Below are 13397 nucleotides of genomic sequence, written 5' to 3'. Positions count from 1 at the left end.
ATGTACCTTACTTGCGCCTTCAGAACCTGTTCAAGGCCAGTCCACATATATCATTTCCATTTCAAGAGCCCTCTGTATTCTTCACTAGCCAACCAGGTACATCAAACAGGGATGTGATAGGGTTCACTACCATGGAATTTTAAAGTCTTGATGGTGGCCCTAATTTCTGTGAGTCCCCCATGCCTGCAATATTGGTTTTGGTTTACTATTTTGACAATATAATGGTTAAGAGCATGGACTCTGGAGCCCGCTTCTGGTTTAAGTTCCAGTTTACCAGTCATTAACTGGTGACCTTGGGCAAGCTACTTAAGCTTTCAATGCCTTAATTTCCTTTTCTGTAAAATGTGTACAATAATAGTACTTACTTTGAAAACTAACACGATATTGTAAATCAACTATACTTCAATAAAAAAACAAATTATAAAAAAATAATAATACGTAAAAAACAAAACAAAACAAAAGATAGTACCTACCTTGTAGTGCTGTTTTGAGGAATAATGTGTTAATGTATGTAAAGTGCTTGGAAGAGTATGTGGCATGTAACAAGTGCTGTATTCATGTTGGGTGTTACTGCTACAAAATTGGAAAGGAGGATAAGTTCCAGGTTTCCACCTGGCTCTTCCTAACAGAAAAATTCTTTCTCCGCAGGTCAGGGAGCCAATTGGGGTGTTTTGCCAGTTGCTGGTTTTACCTGTTACAACTTTAAACCCAGGAACTGGGGACATTACCAGAGACTGGGTTTGCACACCTTCCTGGCCCACCATGAGCTGGATTTAGGCCAAAACTCCATTTATCGCTTGACATTCATTAACCCTCACTCTGACTGTGAGCACCAGTGGTGCTCTGAATCCCCAGGATGTGTGCTAGCTCAGAGTCGCTGTCTAATAATCCCTGGAGAGTGTGAGGATTTTTATCTCTCCTCTGCACAGTTACCTTGGGAAAATGCTGTGGGTCCTTTGGGGGGTAACTAGGAAGATTTACAGTACATAATTCCAGTGTTACCATAGCATCCTTCCTCAAGGCTCCCAGTCTCCCCTTCCTCCTAGGGACCCTGGATATACAACCTGAGGGGCTGTGACACTCTATCATGGTGGCCCAACTTTCTGTTTGCCAGAATTCTTTTGGTTAAATGGGTCATGCTTCTCTTCCAGTCCTAGGGGCCCCATGATTCAAGTAATTACCACCAAAGATCAAATCACTCCAAACTTAGAGCCTTAAAACAACCACCATTCATTTAATGGACAGTTGCTGGGGGTTGGCACCTTGGGCTGGGCTCAGCTGAACTATTCTTCTGCTGTATCAGCTGGGCTCTCACGTGTCTGTCTTCAGCTGCTGCTAGCAGTCCTGGTGACGCTACTTCTAGGCGTTGGTTGGCTGCCATTTGGGGATACAGGGATAACTGGGTCATGTGTCTCATCATCCAGTCTGGTGGCAGCAGGTTTACAAGAGTAGCAAGAGGCCAGGTCCCAATGCATAAGCACTTTTCTAGCTTTTGTCTGCACTATTCTTGCCAATGTCCCATTGACCAAAGCAAGTTAGAAGGTAGCTTCAAGAGAAATGAAACAGATCACCTCTTGACAGATCTGCAATGTCAATGCAAAGTTATGGATTCAGGGAAAAGAAACATTTGTGGTGATTTTTACTCTGCCACAGGCACCAATCCTCCTCCCCCCATTCTAGAGCCCTAGCCCTTTGCAGGCAGATCACTCAATTTCTTTAGAGAAACGCTGTTCATTTGCATCCAGGAGATAAAATTCTCCACTGGTGATGGAGGAGGGGAAGATGGTGGAAGTAGAGCCCAACTTATTCAGCCATTTTCCAAATAACTTTTAAACTAATCTTCTCCTTTTACCTCATCCTCCCATGTCCACTCTCCATACCTGGTCCTTCTTCCCCCAAAGTAGCTCTGCTTCTGCTGCAGCCTTTGCCTGAGATTTATTTTTCAGTTTGAGCCAATCTGAATTCACTCCAGTAATTTATCAGACACTTTGGGCCACTACCCTCACCCCTTCCACTAATTTTATGAGTGAATTTACGTTGCATTTCTTTATAATTTTTTCTATTTGTTTCGGAAAGGTAAACACCTTTGTTCCATTCAGTGTCTTCTACTCAAAAGCCTCTCATTAACGTTAAATCTATTATCTCTGGACCAATATAGCAGTTAAAAACGTTATATTCCTCCCATACATACTAAGAGTGGGTGATTCAGACAGAAGAATCAAGATATATGCGCTCTATTGTGGGAAAGAAGAGCTAAAAGATTGTACAGTTTCCCGAAAACAATAACTGTGGCCTATTACAACTATTTTATATTCGTGATGTCTGGTGTGAGGGAGAAGGAAGCATTAATTCCTTTGTTTAATGCATTACCTGAGGCTGTTTTGTGTACTCTAGGTCTCCCCTAAAGCTGGGGTTGAGATTTCATCATTTTCTGGCTGCTTGTGCTGGTTCTGCCTGCCTTAGGCAAATTTTTTTTTTTTTTTTTTGCGGTACGCGGGCCTCTCACTGTTGTAGCCTCTCCCATTGCGGAGCACAGGCTCCGGACGCGCAGGCTCAGCGGCCATGGCTCACGGGCCCAGCCGCTCCGCGGCATGTGGGATCTTCCCGGACCGGGGCTCGAACCCGTGTTCCCTGCATTGGCAGGCAGATTCTCAACCACTGCGCCACCAGGGAAGCCTTGCAAAAATTTTAATATAAAAATGAGCAAAGGGACCAGAGCCTGGGCAGCCTGAGGGGCAAGGAGACAGGGGAAGAGAGGGGAAAGTTGCTTAACTCGCCTCTTCCCTGCTGTTGCCACCGCCCCGGGATCTCTAGGACCCTTTAGTCTGCATATTAGTTGAAAGCCCTCCCTCTGCCTTCCAGTCAGTCATCCAGTCCGCGGCGCCTTCCTTCCTTTTGATGCCACTATAAATGATCAATGAACATAATATTCAGACTCAACTGTAATCAAATATAAGCAAATTAAAATAATTAGAATAATTATTTGCTTTGTTTTTAGATTAGAGATAATAAAATAATACATCATAATAATATGGGTGGGGGTGTGGAGAAATGGACAGCCTCATACACTGCCTGAGGGAGTGGAAATTAGTACATTTTTTACACGGAAATTGGAAATACTGGTTAAAATTAAGACTTCAAATCTTTTTTTAGCTTGTCAAAATGTTTACATATATATATATATTCAATTGAAGTATAGTTGATTTAGAATATTGTGTTAGTCTCAGGTGTACAACAAAGTGATCGTATATATATATAGTTTTTCAGAGTCTTTTCCATTGTAGGTTATTACAAGATACTGAATATAGTTCCCTGTGCTACACAGGTCTTTTTTGTTTATCTCTTTTATATATAGTAATGTGTATCTGTTAATCCCAAACTCCTAATTTATCCCTCCCCCTCCTTTCCCCTTTGGAAACCATAAATTTGTCTTCTATAAGACTGCAAATCTTTTTTTTTAATTAATTAATTTATTTATTTATTTTTGGCTGTGTTGAGTCTTCATTTCTGTGCGTAGGGCTTTCTCTAGTTGCGGCAAGCGGGGGCCACTCTTCATCGCGGTGCGCGGGCCTCTCACTATCGCGGCCTCTCTTGTTGCGGAACACAGGCTCCAGACAGGCAGGCTCAGTAGTTGTGGCTCACGGGCCTAGTTGCTCCGCGGCATGTGGGATCTTCCCAGACCAGGGCTCAAACCCGTGTCCCCTGCATTGGCAGGCAGATTCTCAACCAATGCGTCACCAGGGAAGCCCAAGACTGCAAATCTTTTGAAAGAGTAGTTCCTTATATACAAATGTGCAATGAAATCTGCACATATGAATAATGTCTAACCTCGCTAGTAAACAAAATATGCAAATTAAAATGAGATAGCATTTTCACCCTATTAGAATGTCCAAGATTTAAAAGAACATCGATGCTCATTATTACGAAAGTTGAGGATGTTCATGGATACCTTAGTACAAGCTGTGTGAAAGACAGTTTGACAGTATGTATCAAAATCATTAAACAGGTGAAAACCTTTTGATACAAGAATTCCACCTTTAGGAATGTATCCCAGGGAAATATCAGAGACATGTACAAAGGTATGCATGCAAGGATGTTAATCTCAACACTGTTTATGATCGTGAAAAATTTGAAACCATCCAAATATCCTTCAGTTAATTACTGGCAAACCATAACGAATAATACACCGTATTATTGATCATAAGGAATCAATATGGAGGGACTGCCTTGGTGGTGCAGTGGTTAAGACAATGCAGGGAACCCAGGTTCGATCCCTGGTCAGGGAACTAGATCCCACACGCATGCTGCAACTAACAGCTCGCATGCCACAACTAAGGAGCCCGCCGGCGCAACCAAATAAATAAAGAAAGGAATCAATATGGAAAGATAAGCAAGATATATCATTATTTTTAAAAACAACTGTCAGGGCAGTGTGTTAGTACGGTTTCATTTTTGTTTTACAATTTGTGTGTGAAATATGTATATATGCCTTGCTTATTAAATATGTAAATAATTGATTAAAACATATACCAAGCCGTTAATAGTCTTTCTTTCGCGGGGTTATGATCCTAGGAACTTTACTTTTCTCATAATATATACTTAAGTTTTAATGTTTTACAAGCAATGAGTAAAACAATAATAAAAATTAAGAAATTTAGAAAAGTTACTCAGCTTCTCTGATAAATAAAAGCAAATTAGAAGAATAATGAGATGTAATTATTGTCTATGATGTTGAGGAAAAAAAAATTCCAAGATTAACACTCAGTGTTGAATAGAGCCCTCGTCTCTAAACTTCTTTGATTAACCACATGTATTAGTAAAACTTTTTGACCTCAGACACTAAATGTATATGCTTATGTGATTGTTTTTTAGAAATGAAGATGGGATCATGTTATTCATCCTCTTCTGCCACTTGCAAATCCATGTGTACAGTGATGCTCACGGCAACCATTTTTGGCATAAGAAAAACTGGAAACATTCAGAGCGTCCATCAACAGGGGATTTGTTAAATGAATTATTGAACATTATTAGTCAGCATATGTATTGGTGTAATAATCCGTCGTCAAAGGGAGTGAGGTAGTTGTACATTATTGACATGGTAAGAGCACTGTATCAACACATCACATCTGGAAGTACATACAGGAAACGTAACCTCAGTTCACGGCGGGGGAGGGGTGGGGAATTGGGAAGCTAAGCAGGGAATTTGCTTTCCATTGTTCTCATTGTGCTGCTGACAATCTCTAAAAACTTGTTTGTATAACTTTTCCCATTAGCAGAATACTACAGATGTAAAGCAAAAGCAAAAATAAGACGCTTGAAGGAGTAAAACAGAATGCACACATCTTAAAGTTAAATTAGTGGGTTTGGTGTATTTGTACTAGCTCACAATTGAGGATTGAAAAAATTCCTAAAGGGATTTGAGGGAACAGGAAACGCGTTCACGCTTCGAAGCTGCTCAAGATCGTGCTTATGAAGGAACATTTCTAACGTTTTGAGCAAGTTTCGTTTTGCTTCCGTTAAAATTTTAAAAATTAAAAAAAAAAAAAAAGACCACCGGGGTCAGGAAGCTAGGTCTCCCGGGTGCACTGCAAGCCCCTCCCCCTGCTTCCCCCTCCCCCCGGCTCCCCCTCCCCCACCTTCCCCTCCTCTCCGTCCCGGGGCTCCTGATCCCTGGCGCCCAGCCCGACCCCGCCCCGCGCGGCCCCGAGGCAACTTAGCCCGGCGGCCCGGCGGGGCACCAGGGACCGCGGTGGCCCGAGCGCAGCCAGAGGAGGAGGAGGGTGCCCTCCGTGCAGCGCAGCTCGCATCTGCGGCCGCGCTATCCACCTCCCTCGCCGATTCCCCCGCGTGCGTCCCTCTGTCCGCGGAGCCGGCGGGAGGCCCCGGGCTCTGGGCGCTGTATGGGAGGCCAAACCAGACCGATGGCAGCGGCGGCGGCGGCGGCCCTGTCGGGCCTGGCGGTGCGGCTGTCTCGCTCGGCCGCGGCCCGCGGCTCGTACGGCGCCTTCTGCAAAGGGCTCACGCGCACGCTGATCACCTTCTTCGACCTGGCCTGGCGGCTGCGCGTGAACTTCCCCTACTTCTACGTCGTGGCTTCAGTGATTCTCAACGTGCGCCTGCAGGTACATATTTAGAGCAACTAACTCTGTGGCATTGGGGGGTGCCCAGCAGGATGGCTGACCTCCACCCACCAGTTCAGCCGCCCTAGAGGAAAGCGACCAGCTCGCCTCGCGCACACAGACTTGCCGGCCTGTCTTGCCAATTGCCTCATCTTTTCATATAAATGCGCCTCTAGAAGTCATTTGCAGAAAGCCAGCAGTGTAACCAAAAAAGCCTAAGATATAATGAAAAGTTGAATCTTAAGGAAATAGCTAATTCAAAGAACAGAACCTAAAAATCTGAAAATCCTCAGAAATATTTGAGAAGTTCTTGCATCCATAAAACAAAAGACAGCACCGAAGGTAGGGAAAAGACAATAAGCACAGGATGCCCTAAGGGGGAGAAAAGGAAAAGTTACCAACAACTTAAAAAAAGATAAACTGTACAAGAGTGGTCCAAATAGGAGGCAAGTCCTCCAAATTAGAAAAAGAAATGAATAGACTTCCAACTGAATGGAATCGATTCTAGGCAACAGAAATTTATCGCATGATCGGGAAGGCATACATTTCTTCATCCTAAAAGAAACAACAACGGCAAACAGAACCTACTGGGAAAAACAAACATTTTAAACTGTACAAGGAGAGCATGCTTCACATATGAAGCAACCTCAGACGTGGCCTGTTTTTCAACCGTTGCCTGGAGTGTGAGAAAGGGAATCTGAACACTGGCACGTGGATCCAGCCTCTGCAGTCACAGAAAATCCAATCATAGCGTTCAACTTTGCTATTCAGTGAACAGTGTTTAAATAATCATTACAATGGAAATATTAGTTATGCTTTTTCATTTTTAGAGTAAATCACTAGGCAAAGCAGGGGAGACTTAATTATAGTTATAGAACAGAGTGGGAATGTAAACCAACTTTGACAAGTACAGGCAACAAGTTGGCAGGCAGAGAGGAGGAAGTGGAACAGTGGTGTTATTCTTCTAAACTAGGAAGTCCAGATACTGTCTCTAGTTGAAAGAATAAGACAGATTTAGGGGTTAAATTTTTAAAGTGAACAAGGTAACCAACAGAAGAATTAAAAATAGTGATATATGGAGGGGGGGAGGAAAACCAAGGGGACAGCAGGAAGTCAGCAGAAAATGCCTCATGTCATCAAGTTAAGAAATAGTAAGAAAAGCATATTATTAGGAAAAATGGAGTTAACCTCTAAACAGACATGTAAAAGTTTTTGCCTCTGGGTTGGGAAAGCAAAAGTTGAGAAGGGTGGGTGGGGATTTACTGCTTTTCATTATATGTCCTTTTGTACTGGTTGATTTTTCTAAATCCTTTATATGCATGTATTACTTTGATTAAAAGTTAAAACTTATTAAAAATGAATTTACTGCAATTAGAAGGAAATCTGGGGGAAGGGGGGTTGAGGAGTGGTACGTGAGTCCAGGTAGATTCTGCCCTCCTATCTTTCTGCAATAGTGGATGCATATCCTAAAATGTTCCTGAATGATCGCATGAAATATGATTTCCTTGCTTTCCAAGCAAGCCATAAGACCATAAGGAAATGCCTCATGAAATGGCCAGTAATCTTCAGGTAGCCCAGAGCTTCCTTACTCTATGTAACTTTTCACGAGCTAACGTCTGCAATGTCATAGTTAAAGTAAAAACAAAAAGTGTGATTTAATTTTTCAAAACTGAAAAATTTAAAAACTGAAAAATTGGACAAGTACCCCATGATGTTTAGACAAGGTTCTTACATTTTAATATTGATCATAATGGCCAGACCGGGGAAATAAGCTAAATATACAACGGGACTTGGCTAAATAGAAATAGTCCGTCTATGTAATGGGATACTATGTAGCTATTAAAAATAAGGAATTATATTTTATCCATGTGTACTAGATGTTAAGTCACCTCACCAATGACTCAAGTGGTTGAGCCAGAGAGAAATACATATATATATTATATAATATACATTTATATACTCTACCTAGTTATAGAGAAATAATAATACTTGCAAACATTATTGCACACTTACCATAAGCCATGCAAGGTCCTAAGCACTTTATATACATCATTGCATTTAATCCTCACAACAACTCAGAGATGAGTGACTGTCATTACCCCCAACGTTCAGGAGAGGAGACAAGCATGGAAAAGGATAGTGGCAGAGTGATGAAATACTGCCAACAATATTATTCTTCCTACTAATGTGAGACATTCATTGCTATGATTCGTTTTTTTCTTAGCTTTTTTTTTTTTTTTTTTTTTTTTTGCGGCACGCGGGCCTCTCACTGCGGCCTCTCCCGTTGCGGAGCGCAGGCTCCGGACGCGCAGGCTCAGCGGCCATGGCTCACGGGCCCAGCTGCTCCGCGGCATGTGGGATCCTCCCGGACTGGGGCACGAACCCATGTCCCCTGCATTGGCAGGTGGACTCTCAACCACTGCGCCACCAGGGAAGCCCTTTCTTTGCATTTTTAAATTGAAGTATAATTGACTCACAACGTTTTATTAGTTTCAGGTGTACAACATAGTGATTCAATATTTTTATATGTTACCAAAGGATCACCCCTGTTATGGTTAATTGTTAATTGTATTTTTATTATTTGAATTGTGAGGCATCCTTTTTAAAACTTTAGTGTAAAAGTCACTATCCAAGTGGGTTGCGTGGATGCTGGAACTTTGGGAACACAGGGCTAGGCACTCCATTCCTGCACCCTTGGGTTAGCACTTCCAAGTACAAGTACGCGTACCACTGCACACGAATGGAGGGTCAGATGGAACTCATAGTCACTCAGGATTTGAATTCTACCCAAAGAAATTAGTTTCTTGGTTTTTGGTTTTTGGCTTTTTTTGCTGCACCTCGAGGCATGCGGGATCTTAGTTCCCCGACCAGGGAATGTACCCATGGCCCCTGCAGTGGAAGTGTGGAGTCTTAACCACTGGACTACCGGGGAAGTCCCTCTTTCTTTCTTTCTTTCTTTTTAAGAATTTATTTATTTTTTACTTTTGGCTGCCCCCGGTCTTCGTTGCTGTGCACGGGCTTTTCTCTAGTTGCAGCAAGCGGGGGCTACACTTCGTTGCGGTGCGCGGGCTTCTCTTGTTGAGGAGCACGGGCTCTAGGCACGCAGGCTTCAGTAGTTGTGGCACGTGGGCTCAGTAGTTGTGGCTCGCGGGCTTAGTTGCTCCGTGGCTTGTGGGATCTTCCCGGACCAGGGCTCGAACCCGTGTCCCCTGCATTGGCAGGCGGATTCTTAACCACTGCGCCACCAGGGAAGCCCCCTCTTTCTTTTTTTAAATTGAAGTAGAGTTGATTTACAATGTTTCAGGTGTACAGCCAAGGGATTCAGTTATACATATACACATATAGGGAATTCCCTGGCTTTCTCTGTCTGTCTTTCTCTGTCTGACTTACCTCACTTATATGATAATTTCTAGGTCCATCCATGTTGCTGCAAATGACATTATTTCATTTTTTATGGCTGAGTAGTATTCCATTGTCTATATACACCACATCTTTATCTATTCACCTGTCTGTAGACACTTAGGTTGCTTCCATATCTTGGCTATTGTACATAGTGCTGCTATGAACATTGGGGTGCATGTACTTTTTTGAATTATGGCTTTCTCTGGATATATGTGCAAGAGTGGGATTGAGGGATCACATGGTAACTCTACTTTTAGTTTTTTAAGGAACCTCCATACTGTTCTCCATAGTGGTTGTATCAATTTACATTCCCACCAACGGTGTAGGAGGGTTCCCTTTTCTCCACACCCTCTCCAGCACTTGTTACTTGTAGACATTTTTATGATGGCCATTCTGATTGGTGAAAAAAATTCCTTTTCTACCTTGACTCCATCATTTCCCTCTTCCTTTCCCCCAGGTCCTCTCCAGATAGGTCCAAACTTCCAACTTCACAGGCACAGATTCAGGTTCCAGGTCCTGAACTTTCCTCAGGCTGGACTACAGCCTGTGCTTTCTGTTGTGACCCTTGACCCCCTTCCTGGGACGCAGTTCCGTAACTGCCTTCAGACTGGTTCTGGTCACCTGAATGACTACTGGTGATGACTCCCTTCTCCAGCAGTTCAGAGAGACTATCTCTAGAATCCTGAGCCCCAGTATAGGGGTGGGAGTGGTTAGAGACTGGGAAACATTCTGTCTTCCATGACTTACCACAAGTCCCCACCTTGGGTAGTTTTACTGCAAATCTAAGAGCTTCGCTTCAAATCCTTCCCGAAAAATGCTTGGGAAGCTAGAGGTCAAGTTCATAAGCTAAATTTTGTTGAACCAAAGAATCTGAGTGATTCTGGGCAAGGTAACCAAAGTCTTAAAAAGTGGAGGCTCTAGAACAAGCAAGGATACCCAATTTGGGGGGCCTTTGCTGGGTACTGCTGTCCTTCCGTCACTTGGATTTCTACAGCAAGCACTCCTGTGGTCTGGAGAAGCGAATCTCTGATTTTCAGCAGTTCCCCAAAGGAGGGGATGTTAGGTAGACAGAAAAGTAATACAGACAGCATGTACAAACACCCTTCTTCCATTCATATGATTCCAAACATGCTCCCTTCTGGCATAATTTAATTACTCCACGTACCACCAAGAACTACCCAGAGAGAAACAACACGTACAAACACTTCCAGCTATCACAGTCGGAGATGAGGTCATGGGGCCTCTGATTATAGTTCAAGTTCTCCCCGTGATGTCTCTTCTTTCTCTAGCGCCACCATTATCCCAACTTAATATTGTTATTCTACAATTCCATGACCTAAATGGTGAATTCACCACGACCACCACTCTATCCTATTTACAATACTAAAGGAGAGGTGAGAGAGTTTTTAAAAAAGACAACCAGCCAGGCAGTACAGGTAGAAAGTAAGTCCTCGTGTTTGCGCATAGCCATGAGGTGGTCCTGGTATTTATGACTTCTCTGTCAATTCCACGCTCCTTTTGCCTTATCTACTGGGGGGCGCAGTTTCGCTCCTGAGGAGTCTGAGCCTTGGTGGGCTCTGTAGGGTTGCAGTAGTCTGGCATGCAAGCCCTCAGGATTGTCATATAAGAAGGCACCTTAGGGGATCCGAGTCTCATTCGTATTCCTCCCTGTCACTCTACAGCATGGACACCACAACCACCTGCTTTGAGTGGTTCCAGGAGCTAAGAGTGACTTCACATTTCATGCAACCACTGTTTTGTCCCAGACTAGAAGTGTTTCTTCTAGGGAACGAAAACCTCTAAACCAGCAGAGATCAGAGTTGCAGGGACACAAAGTAAAACTGTTGCAGATGGGTCAGGTGTAATTACGAGAGGCACCACCTTTGTTTCTGCCCCTCTGTTCCCAAACTTGCAAATCTTGGCAATGGGAGAAACAGCACCATATGCTGGTTGCTGGTTCGTAGTGGATATTACATCCTAGCAGGCTGCGCTGTGATTCTCCTATCAGGGCTTACCACAAGCTCCATACAGCAAGCATACTGATTCACCCTAAACATTTTGGGCACCACTGGATCTTCTAGGTGATAAGAGCCAAGGGGCAAACCTACTAGCATGGTAGCCCACACCAGCTAGCTAGAGAGCCTGTTTTAGCTGTGGATCCACATTAGTCTGGGTGTGGTAGGAATAACACCTACTTTTTCAAGTCTTGGATGGTGGCCAAAATCTCTGCACTTCCCATAAGGATAAGCTATCGCATTTTACTTCCTCTGTTGATAAGGAGGGTGATTTGCCTCTCCTTACCCTCATATCCCTTTTTCCAGGGACCAGGTAGCCACTGTGGCAGTATACAGGAGACAGGTGCCTGTCTCTGTCTGGAAATTTCCGGCAGTCAGGACGCTCGCCGTTCCAGCAGGATGAGCAGAGGCCATGATATGGTGGATGTGGAAGCAAAGGATGGGGGCGACCTCCCACTCACTGCCTTCTCTCTGCATCCCTCAGAAGGTGCAGAAGATGACTTCAGTGGTTTCCTTGATGCCATGTGTTGGAGCACAGAGGTTAGAGGAAGCAACAGAAGGTCAGGGTAGCCCTGACAGCTGCCAGCCCAAAACACTCCACCTGGGGAGGAGATTAGGGACTTGGTTTGGTGGGTTCTAAACGGAGGCCCAAATGTCCCTGTCTGAGAGGGTCCTCGGCTATGTCGGGGGAGATGGGATGCCTTGAGGCTGAACATCAACCACAATAACAAAACGTACGCACTGTAAGCAACGTGCAGACACTACCTGACACTGAGTGTACCTGGGAACTGGTAGAATAATCCCGGCGAAGGGGCATCAGCGTCTCCCTGAGCCTCCTGAGTAGCAGCCTCAGGGAAGAACCCCATTTTCCCCAACCTCCTTAAGCACTCCCTCCACTCTGCACTAGGTACTACTGCAGGGGTGTCCTGGGCCCCTTGGCGCCAGCACTGCCTTAAAGGCAGTTTTCAATTAGTCTCTGAAAGGTTTGGGGCTGTCCTGCTTTCCTTTGCAAGTTGCCAAGGTCAACGGCTACGGGGGCTTTTGTAGCCAAAATTGGGGTCCGGCTGCTCACCGCTCAAAAGCCAATAAAGAGTCAAGGTTGGTGGGAAGGAAAGTTTGCTTTATTTTGGAGGCCGGCAACTGGGGGTGGGGAGGGGAGACTCCTGTCCAAAGGGTGACTCCCCCCCCCTCACTGACAACCAGTGGGCAAGAGGTTTTGGCTCACGGGCCCAGCCGCTCCGTGGCACGTGGGATCCTCCCGGACCAGGGCACGAACCCGTGTCCCCTGCATCGGCAGGCGGACTCTCAACCACTGCGCCACCAGGGAAGCCCGGGCAAGAGCTTTTATAGACGGAGGGAGGGGGCTACATGCAGAAACAGCACAGCCAGCTCTGACAGTCATCTGGAAATTGGTCATGCAGTGATCTGATCAGTGTCATTTTGATTGTTTTAAGTACAGTTAATCTTCAGTTCCAGGGTCGGGTTTGTCCCCTTTTCCTTGAGGCCAATTCTCGGAATTGTGGCAGCTTACGTCATGGCTACAGCCTGGTCATCATGTAGTTAACTTCTTCCACCTGGTGGGAGTTTCAGTATCTACAAGACAGCTCACAGGAGACGGCTCAGAATATTATCTGTAGCCCTTAAAGAAGAGCTAAAGGTCCTTGACTTCGCTTAATGACTAAATTATTATTATTTGGTCTCTGTTTTCCTTTGTTCCTGCATTTTCTCACTTCTCTGATTAAACTTATTCTTTGGCTAAAGTTTTTCCACAGATAAAAGGCAGGTGGCGGACATGGTGAGGAAGAACCATGGGGTCCTGCTCCATGTCACCTTGCGGGGAAGGCCAAGGGGAAGGTTCACA

At 44.5% G+C, this 13397-nt stretch overlaps 1 protein-coding gene across 1 annotated transcript; it reads left to right on the top strand.

The window, feature by feature from the left end:
* The first annotated feature begins 5710 nt into the window (after nt 1–5710).
* SMIM10 (small integral membrane protein 10) lies at nt 5711–7891 on the top strand. The gene has a single exon (XM_022554295.3). It carries the CDS (start codon nt 5901–5903, stop codon nt 6132–6134), a length of 234 nt encoding a protein of 77 aa, XP_022410003.1. The 5' UTR covers nt 5711–5900; the 3' UTR covers nt 6135–7891.
* Nucleotides 7892–13397: the final 5506 nt, after the last annotated feature.

Source organism: Delphinapterus leucas, chromosome X (assembly GCF_059928025.1).
Source record: "Delphinapterus leucas isolate spDelLeu-1000000601 "Yukka" chromosome X, BTC_Dleu_Yukka2, whole genome shotgun sequence".
Taxonomy (NCBI): domain Eukaryota; kingdom Metazoa; phylum Chordata; class Mammalia; order Artiodactyla; family Monodontidae; genus Delphinapterus; species Delphinapterus leucas.
This window is presented reverse-complemented; position numbering and strand designations above follow the sequence as displayed.

Bases quoted from the DNA above. Each gene is read 5' to 3' on its own strand.
- SMIM10 (XM_022554295.3), top strand. From the start codon at position 5,901: ATGGGAGGCCAAACCAGACCGATGGCAGCGGCGGCGGCGGCGGCCCTG.